General features: G+C 35.9%; 4 protein-coding genes across 4 annotated transcripts in view; 2 read left to right on the top strand and 2 right to left on the bottom strand.

Annotated features, from left to right (window-relative positions):
- Positions 1 to 23231, top strand: part of LOC132064216 (signal peptidase complex subunit 3B) — a 50000-nt gene that overhangs the window by 17742 nt on the left and 9027 nt on the right. The gene's annotated exons all lie outside the window — the stretch shown is intronic.
- Positions 549 to 3382, bottom strand: LOC132064214 (coleoptile phototropism protein 1-like). The gene is made up of 4 exons (XM_059457124.1): positions 2880 to 3382; positions 2714 to 2783; positions 1427 to 2524; positions 549 to 1327 (listed from the first exon to the last, which is right to left on the bottom strand). Exons 1-4 carry the CDS (start codon positions 3002 to 3004, stop codon positions 953 to 955), a joined length of 1668 nt encoding a protein of 555 aa, XP_059313107.1. The 5' UTR covers positions 3005 to 3382; the 3' UTR covers positions 549 to 952.
- LOC132064215 (alpha-crystallin domain-containing protein 22.3) lies at positions 6205 to 11278 on the bottom strand. The gene is made up of 3 exons (XM_059457126.1): positions 11053 to 11278; positions 8721 to 9136; positions 6205 to 6508 (listed from the first exon to the last, which is right to left on the bottom strand). The coding sequence occupies exons 1-3, from the start codon at positions 11070 to 11072 to the stop codon at positions 6264 to 6266; spliced, it is 681 nt and encodes a 226-aa protein (XP_059313109.1). The 5' UTR covers positions 11073 to 11278; the 3' UTR covers positions 6205 to 6263.
- LOC132064211 (cation/calcium exchanger 5) lies at positions 17463 to 23154 on the top strand. The gene is made up of 2 exons (XM_059457120.1): positions 17463 to 18508; positions 21938 to 23154. The coding sequence occupies exons 1-2, from the start codon at positions 17630 to 17632 to the stop codon at positions 22700 to 22702; spliced, it is 1644 nt and encodes a 547-aa protein (XP_059313103.1). The 5' UTR covers positions 17463 to 17629; the 3' UTR covers positions 22703 to 23154.

Here is a 23231-nt window from a genome sequence, read left to right as displayed (position 1 = left end):
GCTTTTAATCTTGATATTTTGTTATCGTATTTATCTTGATAGCATGCTTCAAATTCTTTTTCTTTTCTTTTGAGTCGAGGGTCTTAGGGGTAAGGTTTGCAAACATCCTACCAGCCTCCCCAGACCCTACTCGTGGGACTAAACTAGGTATGTTGTATTTTGACAGTGACAACAAATTAAAATTTCTTGCTTTTTTGCTTGGAACCTTGTGAGACAGAGTCAAAGTCGACGTTCGTGAATAGACTGTTGTGACATAAATCTCATTCCATTTAAATTCTCTCTCAAGAAAATACTGAAAAATAAGTTTCTCACAGATGAGAATATCATGAATTTTGGGATTCCATTTCCATCAAATACACTGAAACTTATCGCTCTCATTGGAAGAATCAGGAATTTACTGAAACTTATGGATTAAGTTGAAGTTAGTGACTGCTATAGGGTCTTCAACAAAGCAACAAATGCAGTGGCCTTGAGTTTACATTTAGGCCAATTATCATTGTATTGGCGGATGATGTAGTTACCAAGCAGTAATGGAACACATCAGGATGGACGTGTTAAAAAGTCTTTTATTGAACGATGTTGATGTATATCTCTAATCTTAACTATAAAATTTTTGTAAGCTTAACTAATGCTTATCCAAGCTTCTTGATACAAAAGGGAGAGGTCTTCCCAATCATTGATTAAAATTCATTGCATAACACACTAATTATACTAAGCAGGTTCATTGTTCATTTTGTAAAGGGTTGAGGCCGTTTAACCCTCATGTAGGATTTGAGGAGTTAAAGCTACTATTGTCCCCTTTTCTTTGTCTTCATTTTTGGTTATTAATATACAGGTTATACGGGGGGATTAACCAAAAACACTTCGAAATATTGTAGGCTTCATTATCAGTGAAGATTACAACAATTAGAACCAAGGAACCAGATCCCTAGCAAACATGAAACATAACGAACTAACAAAAGACAGATTTCTTTGTTTGCCTTTGAAGCTTCATCCTACGTTGCTGCAATTCACCAACTTGAGCCTTTAACATATCAACCTCTTGTTTCATCGCTTTCATTTCATTCTGGGAGGAATTCATCCAACTCTTGCCCAGACCGTTGCTGATTTTCATTATGGTTTCTGACGAAGTTCTCTGGTAACTTGAACCATCTGAAGTTAGTAACCTTGTCATATTGACTTGTTCAAGAAGTACAAATCGTGTCCTGATGTTATCTGGCAGCCTATCATTCTTCAAGGCATGTGTTCGCGCTTCCTGTGATAGCTTATGGTACTCCATTTTTCTGCATATGCTGCTTCTTTCTTCTTCTATTAGGTCAGGATGTTCCTGCAATAAGCCATTTCATTTCAATTTCCAAACAGTTGAATAAAATGCTGAATCATTTTTTTTGAGATTGAAGGAGAAGAGCAAATGCATTACGCATACCTCGAGGTACATGTCTATCGACCTATATAGGTTGTCATCACAAAATCTTGCTTCTTTTGGCAATGCATTTACAAGAGAGGAAAAGCTTCTTGCTACAAGGTTCTCGTCCCTCGCTATGAGGGCGAGGTAGTCATCCACTAGCCTCCCGACAACACACATTCTTGACTTGGGATTATTTGGTGCAAGAGAGACATAAGCTTCTACCACTTGAACAACAATGTCCAAGTCGAAAAGAGTTGTACTGTTCCTGACTAGAAGGTCTTTAGCACTACATTTTTCCAGCATGAGAGCTATTCTTGTCTTGAGCTGGTCTTTTAATTTGGGATCAATGTTCATAATTAGCCCAATCTTGAAAAGATGAAGCAGAAAATTGCTGGACACTGAGTCTTCCTCAGCAGGAAGCACCCTCATCAGACATTCAGTTGTCACTCTGTGTAGTTGGATGGCCAATTCTTGATCTTTCGATTTCTCTTGTGGAACTGTGATTTGAGAAATCCACTTCTTTGTCCAGTGAGCTATACATGACCCCACAAGCTCTGGCTTAATCTTTCTCTTTTTGATCATTGAAATTACTTCGATAAAATGATCTATCCGGAGGGATGAAAAATCCTTGAAAAACCAATTCCCACACAACTTCACCAACTTGGTTGTATCATCTGCCATGACATTCACCAACACTTCATCGTCTTCTATACTACTCACTCCAGTCTCTGAACAAGCTTTCCAAGAAATGGCTTCCGTGCAACGTTTGACAATGTGCAAATCTTTAGACCAAGATGAAACTGATTCACAGCTTTTCAAGATCCTAAATGTGTCTTTCCATGAAGAAAGGATTACATAGCTTAGGAATGCCTCTGCTTTAGAAATAAGATTTCCTTGGTGAATATCATCATTCATTTCCAAAAAATGAGCTGCACAATACAGTGGGGCAATAGTTGAAGCTGTAGCTTTGATCTTCAGTCCATAGCAAAATCTCACTACTAATTCGAAGATGTTAGCCCCACCGGGAACTGTATCAATCTGAACTCTAGTATAGTTGCTCCCGTTCCTTTCAAATACCAATCTGTTAAGATATCCACTTCTTGAAACCATGGAGAGCTGAAAGATGAAAAGAATAACTTAAAAAAGTCCCACAGAGAGCATACTTGAATTTCGTACCACAAAATTAGTCAAAAAATGGGAAATATCAATTACATAAAGAGCAGAAAGTTAAAACATGGAGTGATTTTGAACTTTATGTATTTGAGATTTTCCTCTCAATTAGAGAAATGGACAGTGTAGCTGTACCTTATGCAAGTGGAAGCTTTTGTCTCTAATTTCTACTATCAAATCACTTGGTATTTTTGTTTGGACAAACCTGCACCAGTATTGTTACATTCATTAGCCACTGCAGAGGATTAAAATTTAAATCAGTATCACTTAAACACAAACAAAAAGAGGGATGTAACTCCACCAGTGCTTGTTTCTTCTTTCCACAGACTCTGCTACCATACTGCCATTGGCTGGATAAATCACACAGTGATTTCTCTTCTCCACAAATATTGATCCACCATTTAGTGGGTTAATTTCTTTCACCATATCTTCAGCACCTACACTAGCCCTCTATAATTTCCTGTATTCTGAAATATGCATTTTTTTCTTCTGTGCAGTATTATACAGTTCCATCACCATAATGTCCCTTTCATGCATTGAATTTAAAAGAGTGCTAATTACTTTAGGAAGTAGCTAGGAACCACTCTTATTTTTAGTCCGTTAGAAAACAATCATTTTCTTCCTAAAAGAACGTAACACGACTTGAGTCCAAACACAATTCTGCACAACAAACATAGTGTTTGCACTAACATGAGATGAACAGTATCTATCAATGTCGTTTTCTACTTCTCTAATGACCTTTTTCCACCTAAACTTAACTTCCATCTAATAGATTTCTTGTTACATCTACCTGGAAGGATAGAAGATATAAAGTTCAATTGTTAGGTTTAAAGGTCCAAGAGTATTATATTCCACAACACTTTGTCCCAACACTCATGAATGGCAGTGATGTAACTCAGCAAGGGCGTGGACCAGTGGTCAATCAGATGAGAACCATGGAAGGTTCAAATTCTAGCTGAGACAAAACATTAGGCGATTTCTTCCCATCTGTTCAAGCTTTCGTAAATAAAGTTAGCCGGTATCTATGATAGTGGGAGATAGCTTCAAGCGTTCGTAAATAAAATTATTCGGTATCTATGCTAGTGGGATGTAGCACGTACCGGTGAAGTTAGTCCAGGCGCGACAGGTTGGCTCGGACACTATGGTTATAAAAAAATGAGTGGCGATGATGTAGAAAGGTGGTGAAGTGTCCACATGCAGGTGGATGAGCCTGAATTGAATCTTTCATGTGCCTTAAAGTGACTAAAGATAGCAAAGTACAACTACCCTTTTTAATGGTCCAACTACTACTAGTCCCCAAAATACTAACCAACCACAAAAAAAAAAAAAAAAAAAAAAAAAAAGTGCAGGACACAGCAGTTATGACTACATATCTCACACAGTAGGATAGAAACTGAAATGTGGCATTTTGCTGAAAGCGTTAGTACTATATATCGGTTGGTTTATGATATAGCATTAATTCTGTTTACTAGAATCTAGATGTTGAATTTATACTTTTACTTGTATATATGAATAAGAAGAAGAATACTACTCCAATAAAGAATCGAATTATCACATTCAAAGGCCGTGATTTTTTTATTTCTTCAATTCGAACAACGAATGAATCAGACTATTCCACGTGGTCAGTCAAGTTCTTTGTTCTCCTTCATTGATGAGGTTTGATATTTATGTTGATGAGCATTATGTGTCATATCCATGTTCAAAGGTGGTAGCACTTTCTTCTTTGTTGGAATGTCAAATATCAATATGAAATGTGGAGCCATTCTTTAGAGTCCGGAGCCTAATGTGTTAGATTAGTGTTTAGTACTACGACAAATATCTTTTCAGAAGAAGTATTCTCGAAGTTTCTGATTTTATTAAAATCTATTAAGTTGTTACGGTTAAAAAAGCATTTCTATCAAAATGGAAGAAGTAGGATTACGTGTGAACGCAAGTCATTTTCCTTTACAAATATCCTAAACTCATTCAATCTCACTAGATAATCAACTTTTCACTTTGTTATCAACCTATAGTGCCAAATATATTAGAGACATCACCAACGAGCCGGGCAATTTGCACGATTGTCCTTATTCTCTTTAATTTTTGTCTTTCGCTAAAAACCTCTTATTCCAAATTAAAACCTCTGCTCGGTCAAAAATAAAAAATAAAATCACAAAATAGAGTTTAAATTCACAAGATAGAGTTTGCCTCAAACTCTACCTAATCAGACAGAATTTGACTGCAAACTCTACTTCGCCTTCAGGCGTAAGACAAGCTCTACCTTAAGACAGAGTTTTACTTCTAGGCTTGCAAAACTCTACCTTAAGGTAGAGGCATCAAGGCAACAACAACAACAACAAAAAAAAAAAAAAAAGAGATCTACTCAATTGAAATTTTGCAAAACCCTACCTCAAGGCCTAACTTTTGCCCGAATAAGCCTAATTTTACTACGAAACTCTGCCTTGCAAAAATTTCTTCTTCTTCTTTTTTTTTTTTTTTTTTCTTTTTTTTTATTGAGCCAAGATTCAAACCTCAAATCTCATGATATTAGGCGAAGGATAAAAATTAAAGATCGACAATCTGAAAGGCAAAAATTAAAGACCAGTGCCTTTGAAGGGCAATCCACACAAAAAAAATGCAACGATATATATATATATATACTTCGCACAATTACGCTAAATCAGTACTTTTATAACTAATTAATTACTGATCTCATAAAACAACGTATTTTTCACAAAATATTTTCTTTCGGAAACCATTTTCCTCGGTAGCAAAAACCACTATTTGATAATTTTTCATGACATTTTTTCTAATAGGTTGCTCCTGGTGAGCATTCCGATTTGGTGCAAGCTGCCGGATATAAGAGTACCATAGCAAGCCAATTAAACAACAGCACAAAATACTTAATACTAGTCTTTAAATACAAAGACGAAATCCTTTCGTTTAAACAGGCAAAAGGGGTAGAGTGCTGAGACAAAGGTGAAAACGCATAAATAGCCAGATTTTGGGGAGTTGGAACCCAACCTTTCCGTTTTCTGAAGGTGGCCCAGTTCAATTAGTCATGCCCTAAGTAAGTCTTACAATGGAAAGAACAAGAGACATACACACAAAAGAGCTAAAGCATGATGCAAAATAAGGCTTAAAGCTACCCAGAGGTCCTGAAAACAGCTGCAGCATTGCTCTTGATCTTCTAAATTTGGCTTCTCTCCTACCATTTACAAGTGAAACAGAGAATTAGATTCAAGAAAAGAGACATTTATAGATAGTGAATTAGTGATTAATAATGTGGAATAATTATTTCAATTACAAAGCAATATGAAGCACAACATGAAACAATATTTTCAAAGACCAAAAATTATGCAGAATGATTGTTCGTAGATCAGGTAGCTAATGGCAAATTACATAATCAATTCTGATATAATGGTCAATATGATTAGCATTTGACATATATATAGTGATCTCATAGACACAACTTGCACATGCAACTCCAAACAGACTACTGGACTGAAGAGGAACTTACCAAGCTGAAAGATTTTTGATCTAAATATGTCACTGTTGTCAAACTCCAAACTGATATAATGGTCAATATGATTAGCATTTGACATATATATAGTGATCTCATAGACACAACTTTCACATGCAACTCCAAACAGACTACTGGACTGAAGAGGAACTTACCAAGCTGAAAGATTTTGATCTAAATATGTCACTGTTGTCTTTTTTTCCTCACAACTCCTTCAAAAATCCCGTCAGATCCAAAAACACATTTTAAGTGTTGATGATCAATTGGACCTGGTAGCTGGAATGAAACAGAAAATTCTCCTGGTGGGCATAGGTTGTGAGTTTGCATCTTAAAAACCATATTGTCCCTGCAAACCATGTTCTCTCCTGTCACGATCACTCCTTTTATGACAATTCTCCCATTAGGTCCAACATCACAGCGAAAGACTTCTGTAACCACACAAACAGGAAGATCTTAATCATCAATTGGATTCATATGAATGCAGTTCGACATTCATTGACCACATTTTTTTGAAAATAACATTCATTGACGACATAAGAAGAACAGATAAAATGATGGTCCAAAATCAGTTAGAGGAAACATAGAAAAATCAGTTAGAGGAAACATAGAAAACTCTTCCGTGGAGCCAAAACAAGAGCTTCTCAATGTTATAAACAAAAACATGCATGCATTAAAAGAAGCAAACATAATATTGATGTGAGATTTTTTTTTTTTTTTTTTTTGATCAAGTATTGATGTGAGATAATAAAAGTTTCATACATGGAATATAACACATCCACATTAAGCTAAAAATACTGATGTATCACAAGCGTATAGGGATCAAAGATATGACAAGCTGGAGAGAAAATACATCCCCAAACTTATCTCATTAGCAGACCCTGTCAGTCCTATGGTACTGACAAACACTCCAGTAGGCAGGCATTTCAAGGAGAGAGCCAGTTTATCAAGGTAGGCAAACTGAATCATTTCTTGAAGCAGCAGAATGACAAAAAATACGGTTCTATAGCTCATTGCACAGCTAAGCCTGTGACCTTTGTATTCATTCGCCAAATATTATTCAATTCCGCACAAATTCGGTTTTGTAAGAACCTTCGTGGAAGAAAAAGAAGAAATGAAACTCTTGAAGCTGAGATCTACATGTGTTTTTTGGATACCACTCATTACTTCATATATAGATTTTATATTCAAGTTTCAGTATGAAATAAAGGTTGGCATTTTGAGAAAAAGTAGGGAAAAGGCATAAATGCCCCCTTGAACTATAGTTGGATTTTCAGTAATGCACTTTATCTTTGAATAGGTCCTATTACCCCTTTGAACAATTTTTGAATGGAATTAATTCCACCTCACTAACAGTTGTCAACAAAGTTAACTGCACATCCTTGAGGCATGTGAGAAGTGAATTTAGATCCCCAAAACTGCTTTTTGTTGGCCATTTGGAGTCAAAATGAGCTTATGTTTGACCCTCCTTGCATAAACTTCATCTTCTCCAACTGTTTAGCAGCCATTTTCAATACTTTGAAGCTGTAACTTCATAAAAGTGGTTCTGAAATTGAACTTTGTTTGAAGAGGTAATATCACTTTAGTGTAAATTGTAGTGTTTCGTATACTCTACCCTCCCCAGACCCCACTTGTGGGATTATACTGGGTAAGTTGCTGTTGTTGTAAATTTTTTTGAAACAGGTAACATAGTTGCTGTTGTTGTAAATTGTAGTCTTTATTATATGGATTTTACATTTTAAAGCTAGGCTTCTAATTTAATTTCTTTCCCAAATCTGTGTAGGGTCAAACGTGAAAATGGGAAGGGTTTCACCCAAGGAATTTTCCGGTGGTCTGAAGGTTTCTCGATGAGTGGTTAGAAGCTCAGGTTGTTCAACGGGTCTTGCTGGTTTAAGCAATTTTTCAGAAAAGATTTCTGGAAAACCAACTAGTGACTTGAGACAGAAAAGGAAGAGAGCACCATTGGAGGCATTTTCGGATAATTGTCGCTAGCTCTTGCCCAGTTCATTGCTCTTATTAATAGAAGAGCTTGTGTTTTTCTTTGGGTTTGAAATTCAATAGTGTCAGACAAAGAAATATCAATAAGAAGATTTTCTAGCAATGAAAAATATTGATGCAGGGACTTGTATCTCCAAAAATGGTGATAATTTTAAAAGCAGAAAGAGACTTAATGAGAAATGCTGGAAAATTTTCGAAGAGGGGAAAGAGACGAAGGACCTGTATTTATTTTTCCAGGTCATCGAGCGTGTATGCAACAAATCACTAAATAAAATTGGACTTTGTTGACACGCCAGCGGCCTGGGTGGTATTAATTCCATTGCAAAATTGTTGAGGTGGGTAATAGGACCCCCTCAAATCTAAAGCGTCTAACTGGAAATTCGACTATAATTCAGGGAGATATTTATGCATTTCGCAAAAAAGTAAACTACACATTTTATCCAAGTAAGGTGGAAAATGACAGCATATTTGTCAGCACGGTATTTATGCAATGTATCAACCAGTTATATTCATATACAGAACATATGGTCACAGATAATAGGGACACTTGATGCATTAAAATGAAAAAGATGACCTGATGTAAGAGTTATAAGAAGATTTGGTAATTTGCTACTTAAGAAAATCTTACTCATACACAGGACTTACTTTCGTCCCTTGCGACACCAGGGAGTGAGACACGAAATACATAGTCATCCTCAGATTCAGCAATATCAACTGATCCAATAAGTTGTCCAAACTTTCCCAACAAAGCCGATCCAGTAAGTGCAACCCCACCCTTAGCACGATTTATGAGATTATCCCACTCCTCTTTGGCTGGACAAGCAGTGAAAAAAACCATCGCAGGCTGCTGAGTGATGATATGTGTGGACGATGACGCTGTATCAACTTCAACGGGAACTGAACCAGCATTAATATCTGGTGATGCTGAAGCAGGATAATTGTCCGGTAGAGGAGGGCCAGTGTATGGAACACAACTAATGGGGGTCGCCAAAAGCGGTTCAGGATGCAGCGGAATCGAACCATTATTTTCGCCATAATTCGGCAAGGGGGTGTGAGATGCTCTGGAATGCATGAGTAAAATGCAACATTAGTTTCCGTTACGATAATTACTAGTAATAAAGAAATACCCAACTTTCCATGTAAAGATTTCTTTCTCCAAGAAATACCCAACTTTCCATATGAAGATTTCTTTCTCCATAGGACCTAAAACCTATGTTACTCGGACTCTTCAAAAATGAATACGGGTGCGTGTCGGATCCTCCAAAAGTAGTGCATTTTTGAAGGATCCGACACGGGTGCGGCATCATTTTTGGAGAGTCCGAGCAACATAGCCTAAAACCAATGTAATATAAAAGCTTCACTGGAGTAAGCAAGTACAGTTCACATATGCACAAGTAGGAAATGATTTCTTTAAATATTAAGAAAAAAATCACTTCACAAGAAATCATAACCATGCATTAATGGTCACCAAATCATTCATACATATTTTGCATAAGAAAAGCTTCATCATCCATAGAGCAAGAAGTTATTTTAATCTGGATGGAAAAAGGTTTCCAACAGTTTATCAGAGATTTACTTCACATGAAATTCTAATAACTTTGCTGTTCCTCGAAAGGGTGGCACCAGCCAGCTAGGACACTCCCTGTTTTCTCCTTTAAAGAGAAGTCAAGACATGGATGGGCATTAAAAACAGATATCGACTTGTGCATATTTGCAAATGAGAAATAGCATGACAATTAGGGATGACTCCTCACCATAACTAGAATTGCATGGAGGCTATGTTGCTCAGACTCGGGTGCGGGTACCCAATACCGATGTAGATCTAGAGGTCGGATTCTTCATGACATAAATTTTAGGATTCGGGGTTATGGATCCGATGTGGATATGGGTGCTGGAATACGGCCAATAAATGTATATTACGACATATAAAGTAAATATTTCGATTAATTAAAGTTATTTAACTAAAACTAATAAAATTTAATTATTTTTAAACCTCTAATATTTTATTCATAAGATATCTCGCGTTATAGCAAATCATTCTCATACTTTATATATATATACACACATACAGACACACACTTCCCAGATAATCTATACTTCTCAGTTCTCAGTCATAGATGTAGTCAAAACGCCCAAGGTAAGTTGACCAAATCCGGTGTGGATCCTACACTCATGTCGTGTCGACACGCGTGCGGCAGGAATTTTGAAGAGTCCGAGAAACTTAGCTTGGAGGTGGATGAAAATAAAAAAGAGACAAGCTTCAATTATCTCCAACAATAGTTTTCTATATACACAAAGGCACTATCCAATGTCAAATCATGTTCTATTTAATAAAACATCTCTTTTCGCTCCAGTGTCATGTAGGGTTAGGAAATTTATTTAGAAAATGTACCTTTCGTCCTAGGCAATTTCACTATGAGCAACTAATTCTAGGCAAGCAGACAATTCATTTTGGTACTCCTTCCCAATGCAGTAAAATACACAGAACAAATCCCAGAAAGGACCAACAAACACTGAATCAGCCATACATTCTTCAATAGTTTTCACTAATAAAATGTCATCTCAAGAAAACTCTTCTATACATCTTAACAGCACAAATATTCCACCCATAGCACAGAACTATTGACAAGATTTCAACTTTCCAGCATTTCTTTTGTTATAAAAAATAAAAAAAATAAAAAAAAAAAGTTATCAAAAAAAGATTTCATATTTCCAGCATACTCTTTAGAGCTTACAAAGATCAAAAATGAAATTCCAACTGTATTTACAAGATTTTAACAAAAAAAGTTGGTTACTTTCTCCATTATGAAAGTGCCCAGAAACCTCAAAAATATGAAAATCAACACCTGAGTTTGGTCTATTCACAAAGAAACTAATTTGGGGTTTCTTTTTTCACCATCTTATGTAAAATAAAAGCTAAACTCAACAGTTTTGCTATATATGAATGAAAAAATGTAGATGTGATCGTTAAAAGTACCTCCAATGAGGATCCATCATAGAGCTGCCAGGAAAAAGATGAAAAATTCAACTGTAGAACTCTGAAAATCTTTGGGATATCAGGTAAAAATGAGGCAGCGGCAAAACCCCAAAGATGGAAATTTATTTGAATTTGCTTTCTTGAAAGTGTTGAGTGTGCTTTGTGTGTTTTTAGGGGTTTTTAAGTGTGTGAAGACCCCTTGCTGACCTGGTTATTTCTTCAGGCGTTAGTTCTTAAAAGTTGAGCAAAATTACTAGAAACGTCCCTTTTATTTAGGATGCTTTGAATTTCTTTTTATATTTTTCAACATCTATGACTTTTTTTAAAATCATTGAACTAATGATCTTTCAATGTGTTCCAGGGATAAAACTAAAAAATGTTTGCTCATGAAACCTTTTTTCACGTGGTTTTTGGTCTCTTTTCATTGTTTTACAAAGGAGAAGGTATGATGCAAGCACGCTAAGTTAAGAAAAGGATTTTCTTACTTTTTATTCATAATAGCCTTAAGCGTCTGTTCAGGAAGGTTGTTGTAGTTTTCGTAGTTGCAAGAATTTTGAACGATTGGGTTGGTGTTCAGTGTACCGATTGCCTAGCCTATGCTTTGCATGAACATCTCAATGTCCAAAATAAAAAGAACGAGGGGAAGATAAAAAAAAAGGGGAAGAATCGACGAGGCGAGTGTTCTCGAAGAGAAAATCATGATGATGATGAAAAAAGCGTGAGGAGAATTCGAAACTCGAAATGTTAGAAGGTGCAAAATCAATGGGCGCGGGAGCTGCTACAATTGCTTTAGGGGGAGCTGTTATCGGTATTGGAAACGTCCTTAGTTCCTCGATTCATTCTGTGAATTCAAACTTTTAACAAACAACAAATGGAAAAAAAAAAACTAAAAAATAAGCAAATATACCGTTCTAGTGTTCTTGTCATCTTAGAATATTGCTTAACCTAGATTTACTTCTGTCAAGAATCCTGAATAGTAAGTATTTTCAAATGTTTCTTCTTAAATGCTGCAACAGTTTCATCGCCGTTTTGGATTTGAAAAAGTATAGTTGGGGGTAGGAAATTGTCAGAATAATGATAGAGAGTTACTACTGGTGAGGAAGTTCATGTTTGGAAAGACCCTTGGACTGGGTTTAAACGTCATGGAACTATTGCTCCTGAAATTTTGAATTTAAAAGTGCTTGATCTAATAAATGTAGAATTTCAGACTTGGGAGATGAACGAATTGAATTGCCTTTTTTGTTTGAATGTTGTTAATGCTATTTTGATTATTCCTTTATCTATTACGGGTTTTAGGGATAAACTAATTTGACACTTTACGAAATCAGGTACTTATGAGGTGTAAAAAATTAAGCAAGCAGGGGATACTAGTGGTAATATTGTTCAACCTCGTAGTCATATTATTTTCTTTGGTCAATGAAGAAAAATGAAAATACACATTTTTATGAAGGTGTGTGCTTAATACCTTATCAGTAAACAATATATTAGAAAAAGAATGTATCATGTGAGTAGTGTTTGTTGGAGACGTGGTTTAGAAAATGAGACTGTGAAACACATGCTTTTAAGTGTCATGACTCTCAAATGATTTGGAAAATAAGTCTTATTAATTGAAATGATCTTTACAATATTTATTGACTTCTCTTTTATGGTGGAATGCCAAGATTAATATGGCAAAAAATATTCTAATTTTACTGGTGTTCTGATTCTGACAGTAATGATAATTTGGCATATGTGGAAGTCTAGTAATGTTTGGTGTTTTTATAATGAATTAACTGATTCTTCAGACATAGTGACAAAACCTTTATTCGAGTATAATGAATTTCTTGAAATAATGCTTGTTGAGTCATCAAATGGTAATTTACAAGAGAATTGTGAATATTAACTAATAGTGCCCAGAGATGAGGCTTGTTTATTTGTTGATACATGGTTACAAGTTGAATCGAATAAGGCAAGCATCGGTTTGATTGCTATGGATAGCAAGAGTTTTACTTCATGCCATGGATCCCTGATTCAATTCGTTGGGAATTCTATGATTGCTGAAGCGTTTGCAATTAAAAAAGTTGTAGAAAAAGCGATACAAAAATAAATGGAGAAAACTTTATATCTTCTCTGATGCGAAAGGTGTAGTAGATATATTGAAGAAAAATATGAAGGCTACTTGAGACGTGAGTATACCTTTTGAAGATATTTGGAACATGTCTATATCTACATCATATTGTGCTTGTTCATATTCCTAGACGGTTTAATGTTATTGCTCATAACTTAGCCAAGTTTTCAATTTCTTTTTTGCATGGAATTTCTTGGGAAAAAATATTCTCAAGTTGGATTGTGAATGATGTTGTATGCAGTGGCGGAGCTAGGAATTTTGTCAAGGGTGTTCGAATTCGTATAATCTATATATTAAGGGTGTTCAATATGTAATAGATGTTTGTAATATGTAATAATTGACATGTCTACACGATATAATTTTTTGGCGAAGGATGTTCAACTGAACATCCTTGCCGGGCTGTGACTCCGCCACTGGTTGTACACTTCTTTGGACATACCATGCCCTTAATGAATTAATAGATGAAGGTTTCAGCTTGAAAAAAAAAAAAGTGTTCTTATTATGGTCTAGTCTCAATTTTGTCCTTTTTTTTTTCGATCTATATTGCCAATTCATGATTGATATGAACTAATTTGCCTAAGTGAAAGTCTCTATTACAAAAAGTAAATCTTCCTCTCTTATAAGGCAATATTAACAATTTCATATTTATGATGAATAATAGATATTCTAGTTAGAAGGGAAGCCTTGGCGTAAATATCAAACGTAAAAAACCATTCTTTGCCATGTGACCGGAGGTCACGGTTCGAGCCGGAAATGTACTCTCTTGCGAAATGCAAGGTAACACACACGGGCCGCGTACAATATACCACTCGTGGTCCGGCCCTTCCCCGACCGCGCATAGCTTAGTAGCTTAGTGCAAATGTTTATTTTCAAATAGAAAGCATACCGCCAATAGATATTCTAGTTGGGTTACGTCTACTATTTTCATGTCTCAAGAATAAAAAGAAGCCTTAAAAAATAAAGGGCAACTTACACAAATAACTACATTTTAGGAGCCCTTAATGAATAGTAGCTACCTTTTACTTATTTACGGTTTCTAGCTACATTTAGGCAATTCGCGTGTGTTTGAATACATTGTTCAGTTGTATTCCATCTTATCTGATATCACGTGTATTTGACTGTATTTGAATACACGCAACCTTAATTTCTCTGAATACATGTATGTTCAGAATGATTGAATTCCATTGCATGTAAATACACGATGGAGCTGTGTATTTTAGTGTAATTATATATTGATATATCCTTTTGTTTTGGCTGTATTTGAATTTATTCGAGCCTCGATCAGCAACGTCGCCATAGGCGTCGCAAAGTTGAATGTATTCGACTGTATTTGAATGTATTTACACTCAGAAATCCTTTTATTCGACTATATTTGAATGTACTTACACTCAAATAAATGAAGAATACATTCAAATGCTTTTAAAAATACATTGTATTTACTCAAAAAAAAAAATATACACTGTATTCATAGCGATCTGCAACAACTCCACCGGAGATCATACAAATGCGACCTTATTGAATAATGTATACATTAAGAAAATGAAGAATACACTCAAAGGATCCATTGTATATAAATACACTGAAAAATTTGGGATTTGATATAATGGATTGATTGCAAATCGTGATTTCAGATCTGGCGTGATGAAGGGGGTAGTGGTTTGATACTAGGTGGTGATGGCATTGGTTCAACGGTGGTGATTTGCAAAGATGGCGGAGGGTGGTGATGTGTGGAGATGAGAGAAGGGAAGAGAGAGAGAGAGAGAGAGAGAGACAGCTATTTTGTTGGGCTCCGGTGGAGCTTCGCCGGAGAAGATGACCAGCGGCAACTTCTCTGCCACTTCTGCTCGCTTTTTTTTCTTCTATTTTTGTTGTCTCCGTCCGTCTCTCTCTTCTGTGACGATGAAGAACCAGAAGGAGGAGGGAGATGGAGTGGTTGATAGCCGCGATAGAGTTGGACGGCGGCTGGCCGAGGGAGAAGAGAGAGGGAAAAGGAGAGAGAGTTAAGGGAGAAGAGAGAGAGGGTTGAGGGAAAAGATTGATACAGTGTAATAACTCTATATATTTGGTATAGGTATGATGGGTAAATTGAAAATTCATTAGAGCTACTAAAAGTAACTAAATTAAAAGGTATTTATTATTCATAAATAATTCTTAGAGTTAGCTATGATTGGTAAATTTTCCAAAAATAAATGGATGATTTGTTCAGGACAAAAAACGACTCTCTAACTAGTTTCTCAATTAATCAACACTACTTGAAGGAAAACTTTTTGATATTTCTCAAACTATTTATTTTTCAAATTTGTGACCTGTAATTCCTATTCATGGCCGGCTCTAAGGTAAAGCTAACAAACCAGGTGCTTTAGGCCCCCAATTGGTGTATAAGTTTTCTCTAAGAAAATATTAAGTACTTTTAATAGAAAAGTAATTTTTTTTTAAAATAAAAGTTAATTTGTTTACTGTAATTTTTTCGATTGTGAAGCATGTTCATTCTAATTCTTAAATCATTGCCATAAACATGTAGGAAAAGTCATAATTAACGTATTAACGTAATATTATTTTAAATTACATCGATAAGAGATGCTTTTATTGAAATTAGTAAAAGTTAGTGAAGAACCAAAAACTAAAAGTAAAGCCAATTGTATAGCAACATACGAACTTGAAAATTTTGAATTTTTATTGGGTATAACTATTTGGTACGAGATATTATTTTTCGTTAATTCAGTTAGCAAAAGTTTACCATAAAAAAATTGAAGCGTATGGTTTTTTTTTTTTTTTTTTTGATTTTATGTATGGTGGTAACAAATTGAGATCATTAGATGACAAGAATTTTAAAATATTTCCTTGTCCTTGAATTTTTTATAAAACATAGTAATTACTCACTCACCCCGATATTGATGGTCTAGACTTAATTTTTGAATTAGAAATGTCAATTGAAATTGTACAAGTAGATAATAATCTAATCGATATACTCGATCAAATAAAAAGACTTGTTTTTTTCAAATGCTTATATTACTTATGGAATAATTTTAATAATTCTCTAATGGTTGCCTCAACGGAAACATGTTTTTCAAAATTAGAATTGATAAAATCTTACCTAAGTTCAATAATGTCTCATAAATATTAATTGGATTGACTATATTACTAATTGAAAAAGAATTATTAGAATGAATTGATTATAAAAATAATATTAATATATTTGCATCTCTAGAAACTAGAGGAATAGAATTTAAATCAAAATATATTAAAGCTTTTTTTCTTTTAATTTAAGGCCTCTCGTTAAATTATGGCTTTAAGCCCCTAATGTGCTTGAGCCACCCCTGTTCCTATTTTTCAACCCATTCACAAGGAAAATTCATGTTTACTTAAACGCTGTTTACAAGGTTTCGAAATAATAAATTGTCTCACCCGCTTAAGTTTCAGTGGATGAAATTATTTACATAATACTTTTTCTGGTGAGAAAAATATATACATTTATTGAATTAGTCTAGATAAATATAAACTTGACAAATATTATTATTCTTAAATTTTAGTGGATGAAGTTATTTATTGGATTTTTCTTCGGGGAAAGATCACGCATGCCCCCTCAAACCAAAATAATTACTCGCTCATACCCCCATTACTTTCGTACCCTCAGAAAAAATTAAAAATATTTACCCGAGATGCCCCAGTTATGATACCAACATGATATATAAATATACTGAGATAGTATCATGAAAGATGCTTTAGTCCTTCTGTTAGTCCCCCATAATGCCTTCTTGGTATATGAATAAACTTAGATGGTATCATGGAAGATGCTTCAGTTCTTCTCTTTGTCCTTCATGATGCCATCATAGTATATAAATATACTGAGATAGTATTATAGATGATCATGTTTATTTATTCAAAAAGAAACACTTTTCTCGGAAAAAAATCTCTATGATACCATCATCTTATATACATATACCGTGATGGTATCATGAAGGATTGCTTCAGTCCTTCAATGAGACACTCCTCAGGATTATGGTACATCATGGTATATATATAAATGTACTGAGATGGTATTATGAAGGACTGTTTTAGTCCTCAATGATCCCATCATGATATATAAATATACTGTGGTGGTATCACGGAGGAAGGGATTTGGCCGAGGGATATGTCGGATAAATATTTCTAGCCGGCGGGGATAGAAGTGAAAATAGTTTGAGAAGGGTATGAATAGATAAATATTTTATATTTTAGGGGTATTTAGTGATGTTACCACTTTTTCTTTTGGGTAAAGATAACATTAGCAAGAAAATTATATGAAAACTTATGTAAGTATTTTAATGCAATCCCTAAACGGATCTAGTGATCAACTGATCCCACAGGCAGTGAAGTTAACTATACTCCATTCCATAAACACGAAAACGCGTGAATACTCTCATCAAAGTGACACAAAAAAACAGTGTTGAAAAAGCGCGATCTTCAACTCCAATAATATTCTGGAATGGCATGGCCTTTAATTTTTCCTGTTTCAACACCATTGTAACTTCACTGATCCTCATCACCACTATCCTCTTTTTCTTCATAGTCGTCCCACTTCCCCAATATTCCCTAAATCCAATTCACAAATCTCCACACAGGTCCATTCTTGAAGAAAAATCCAATCTTTTTGTGTGCTTGCCTAGCAATATCACTGACTCTAATGGAATCTTTAACTACTTTTCCATACACTATTGTCTCTTCCAAGAAAACCCATTTTTCTCCATCCCCTTTTTTGCCTTATGTGTGTTTCTACAATTCTATATCCTTATCAAGACTGCCCAAGATTACTTTTCTGTTGTGGTTACTAAGCTTTCTACACATCTTAGGTTGTCACCTTCAATGGGTGCAGTGACCCTTTTGGCTTTAGGTAATGGTGCACCTGATGTTTTTGCATCTGTGGCTGCAGTTAGGGGAGGTCAAGCAAGGACTGGTTTTGGTGCTATTCTTTCAGCGGGGACATTTGTTTCTGCTTTTGTGGTTGGATTTGTGGCGATTTACGCGGCGCCTTTTGCTGTTGATCCTGCTCCTTTTGTGAGGGATGTGATGTTTTATTTGACTGCTGCTTTGTTTCTTTTTTATGTCTACTTAAGTGCTGAGATTTTCCTCTGGCAAGCTATTGGTTTTGTCGCGTTTTATCTCTTTTTCGTTGGATTTGTGTTTTGGATGGACTTGGGGATGGGTGGTGTGAAAGATAAGGGTGGTAAGTTTGGAGGTGAGGTGAGTTTGGTTAGAAGTGATGAAGTTCATATAGGGATTGTTGAGTTGGATTCTGAAAAAGGCAAAGTTTTGGGAACTGTGGAAAATGGAAAGAAGCAAACTACAGGTTCCTGGCAAGTATTTGGAAAGGTATGTCCTAAATCTTGCTTGTTATGGTAATGCAAGTTTAGTGAATTATTCATCTTAGCTTGTAATTGTATTGACATTTGATAGATGATTTATTCAGCATCTTGAAACCAAGTTAGGGGGTTAAAATTTCTTAATTTGTGGTCTGTGTCTTTGTCTATAATTATCAACAAACCAATTCATATGCATTTCTTTAAGAAGGGCAAGATTGAGCATTTGATGGACCAAAAAGACAAAAATAATAAAATGCGGAACTGATGCGAGAGATAAAGGGCTAATAGGTTTGTCATTCCTCTTGTGTAGGAAACGATTTGGTTGTGTTGTGCATTACTGTGAAATATTTGTAACCCAATTAAATTATCAAGATCAAACTGCAACCTTGAACTAGCTCCAAAGCCTTGACAGAGGAAATGTTTCGTGGGTTAGAGTCTTTTATTATACATAAACAACCTATCCTGTTATATAGCAATAAGAAAATATTGGTACTGTATGTTGATTTATGTTTAGTACTTTACAGACTTATGGTATATGCTATCCTCTAGAATTTTGAAGCACATTTGATACATAGTGCGGATGATTGCTGAAAATTGGCACCGAAGTTAGATTTTCTCCTTGAAGGATTCTCTTTGGTAACTGTCAATACTGAATGTGGGTTGTCTTACCGTCATGGTGTTGACAAAACGATGGTGCAAAGCTAATTTATTAGGCGCGCTTCTAGCATCCACAAAAGAAAACCATCTGGGAACGGTAGCATTTTTAGGTTCAGAATAATTGAGTGGGTAAATTCAGCAGTAACTGTATCCAAGGTAGTGGCAACTTATTTTCAGGTTCATAATAAGTGAAAATTAGTACTCCAATTAGTTTGGGAAATGTTTACTCAGGGGCGGATCTATGTAGGACTGTGGGGGTGCCACGCCACCCCCACGCGTCGGTTGAAACTTTGCTTATATATGTATATATGTATCAGAATTCTTATAAATATAACCCATGCCACCCAGAGGACAAATTGAGTTTGTGGTGCCAGTGGTTAAAAGCCATGTTCTCCTCTCCAAGGACGCAGGATCGATTCCCTGCTACCACAACTTTTAGAACATTTTTAGGTAAACAATATTGTTAGCATAAAATTTCAGTAAATAATTTTCTTCTTGCAACAAACCCTTTCTCTTCTTCAAAATTTTAATAATCTTTCCCTGTTGCCCCAGCTTCTCTTCCGTTGTTGTTTCTTATATTTAATTTTACATGTTATTTTATTTTTATTTAAATGATTTAATAAATACAAGAGAAAAAGGTATGTTTAGTCTTGGTTCACTCTAATTTAGAAAAGAAATCTTCTTTATGTTATAGGAGTAATAATTATGCTCGTAAACTTGAGTTGTTCTATACAATACTTGGAATAATAGTTGGCTATGCAAATCGAAAAGATAAATAACTCGAACCGCAACTCACATTTGATCCAACTGATCAAATGTTTACTCTATTTGGACCATGTAAATTGCAATACGTCTACTTTACAGCAGAGTGGCACCCAGAACCTCTAAATCCTGGATCCGCCTCATGTTTACTTAATGATGAGGGTAAAAATGGTAAAAGTTAATTAATTCTCTCTTGTTTTGCTAAAGTGGACAAGTGAAAAGGAAAATCTATCTTTAGTATACCGGGCAAGTAAAAGGGAATGGGGGGAGTCCCAGATACTTGAATGGTAGATTGGAGGTTTTTGGGGTGTAAAGCTTTTCCTTATTAGTAATCTCATGCTGAGAATGTATGAAACGTGATTTTTTTCTTGCTGATGCATACAACATATCCTCGAAGCGTTGGGCATCTGGTGCTCAAATTTCCTTTGACATGCTTTATTTTGTTCAGTTGACAGTAGAGTGGATCTGTTTAAGTACTATGAGAAAGTTGAAGAAAGTACCAAAAATTCATTTTGGGGTTTTACTTTTAGTAGTTCAAGCAATTCCTCTTTATTGGTCCTTGAGGGAATGACCCACCTTTCTCCTTCTCACCTTTCCGATATGTAGTTTGGTCCTGGTTTGATGTGCATCACTTGAATAATGATGAGTACATGTTCACTGTACCATTTCCCTTTTACTTGCTTTTATGGTATAAATTCCTTTAATCAAGTTTGACTGAAAGACAATCTATAGGGTTAGCATCAATAGTCATTAGTGATTAACTTCTCTAAACTGACAAACAAATGATATTTGACTTTTGACTTATCACAGCAAGTAAGTCTATATCAAGGATTTAGTATTTGACATCAATCTATTTGGAGTGCACTTACTTCCTCAGTCAGAACTGCTTAATGAAAAATATACATAAAATAAGCTTAAAAGATGTAAGATAAGCTTAGTTATATTTAACGATAAAATGAGCACCTATAGGCTTATCAATGACGGAACCACTCTTATACTGCTACTAAACTCACCCCCTTGTCACTTAAAGGGTGAAGTCTCCAAAGTGACACTGGCCACTACGTAGAGAGATGGACGTCAAATGTGCAATGATCTATCATGCTTTTCGAGTGCAAGTAAGGAATTGAATAAGGGGCAAGCAACTGACAAACAGAAGAGCGTGCCTAAGAAGTTGGATTGCACTCCTCTGGAAGTTTTTCTTATATTAAGCCATTAGAATTAGGATGACCATACCCGCAAGGGTGGCTCAGTTGGTTGAGCATGGGGCTACGACAGCGAGGGATTTGTCTTCCTGGGTCGAGCTGCCGCACGGGGCTTGTCTAGTGCGGGTTACCTCTCCCGTGTGATTTGCGAGCTATTGCACAGAGCCGGGTTCCCCCGTGCGCACCGGAGGGCTGCGGGTTCCCATGTCATCAAAAAAAAAGAAAAGAAAAAGAATTAGGATGACAATAACTTTTCTCATGGCTCATAAGTGATAAATGTAATATTCTACATACCAAGGATCTTTTTCTAAAATGAATGAGTTTAATGTGAAAATACATTCTCAGCTTTCTACTTACACCATGGAACTCTAGTATTGCTGTGATTTGAAGCCTTTTAGGAACTTCTTGAGATCCCTGTGCATACTGGCTAATTTATCTGCAAGCATGCCTATTTTAGGTACAGATATTTGATCATCTAGGTTCTAACTAGTTGTTTCTCATGGGCAGTTCCATTCAAGGAGATTTTTTCCCCAATTGGTTTGGAGGTATCATGCAGAGTGCTTGGTTGTCTGTGTTATCTTCTGTATGTCAACAAGCTTTTTAAAGAAATGTTTGTAGAGAAACTAGTTGCTTCTGCTTCTTCTTGCAATTCATGTTGTTGATTCTTGATTGGATCATTCATGAAGAATCCACCGGACACACGCGAAATTCTTTTTCCTATTTTATGAGTTTTGATGGTGTTCATAGCATCTCAGTTTTGTAGTAAGCAGATACTATAATAACTTCATTTTGACACTTTAACTTTTCTTTATTGGCAGGTCTCACTAATCTGGGAAACTCCTGTTTCAATGCTCCTTAGGCTCACTATACCACAGACTGCACCTTCTGAATGGAGTAGATTCTGTCTATCTGCCAACATTGCTCTTTGCCCCCTCCTACTTCTGTTTTCCTGCAAATCTTTCGTGCCACTAAATCATCCAATCTCTTTCCTAATCTCAGACACCCATTTTCCTCTTTGGTTCATTGTACTTTGTGCTAGTTGTACTTTGGCTATTCTTCATTACATTGTTGAAAAGGAGGCCCCTAAAACTGAGCAAATGCCTGCAGTTGTTATAGCATTTGTGATGAGTGTATTTTGGATCTCCACAGTTGCTGGGGAACTCCTCAACTGTCTTGCAGTTCTAGGAGTGCTCCTAAAACTGCCTGCTGCCTTTCTTGGTTTAACGGTGCTTGCATGGGGAAACTCAGTTGGTGATCTTGTTGCTGACGTGGCTGTTGCAAGGGCTGGCCAGCCGGCCATGGCCATGGCTGGATGTTTTGCTGGGCCGATGTTCAACATGCTTTTCGGGCTTGGAACTGCTTTGGTTATGCAGACAGCAAATGTATATCCGAAAGCTTATGAGCTTCATCTCCACGTCAGTATCGTGGTTGCTTTTATTTTCTTGCTATTGAGCTTGATGGGATCTCTGCTGTTAGTGACTTGGAATAGATTCCGGGTCCCAAGATTCTGGGGATTCTGCCTAGTAGCACTTTACGTTGTTTTTATGGTAATAAGCCTGGTCATTGCCAAGTTCTCTGCCTGAGTTTTGGAGAGACAGAAGTGTTGAAGAGACGCCACATGTAACACGTTGAGCAAGAACAGTCGATTGTCCGGAACTTGTGGAAGCAGCTAAACTCTTGAAGATGAAGCAGCTGGCAGTTATTCGCAGTGCTACGACAAAATTTGGGAAATGGAACATTCATTCACAAAACCAACCAGTTGGAGATGCTATTGATTCCCATGCAACTATGCAAGAATATAGCAATTCATTTTTTTTCAGTTCATTGTTGAGCGAGTACAGTAAGTTGGAACGCATTAGGATCCATACTAGTGGTATCCAATGAAAATTTCTGGTGAAGTTTCATGTAAGCCAGTTTTTTCTTGTGAAATTGAATAGAATTCTAGAGAAAAATGTTTAGCGAGGACAGAATGAACTTTTAGTCTCTTGCACTTCTCATAAATAAGTACTTCATCCACGGGATGTTTACCCCTTTAGTCATGCAGAACTATGACAATCATATCATATTCTTCAAAGCTTTTTTCGTTTGTTGGAGACTGAGTTTGAATAAAAA

The sequence above is a fragment of the Lycium ferocissimum genome, chromosome 7, assembly GCF_029784015.1.
Source record: "Lycium ferocissimum isolate CSIRO_LF1 chromosome 7, AGI_CSIRO_Lferr_CH_V1, whole genome shotgun sequence".
Taxonomy (NCBI): domain Eukaryota; kingdom Viridiplantae; phylum Streptophyta; class Magnoliopsida; order Solanales; family Solanaceae; genus Lycium; species Lycium ferocissimum.
The sequence above is the reverse complement of the archived record's forward strand: the minus strand, read 5'-3'. Positions and strand labels throughout refer to the sequence as shown.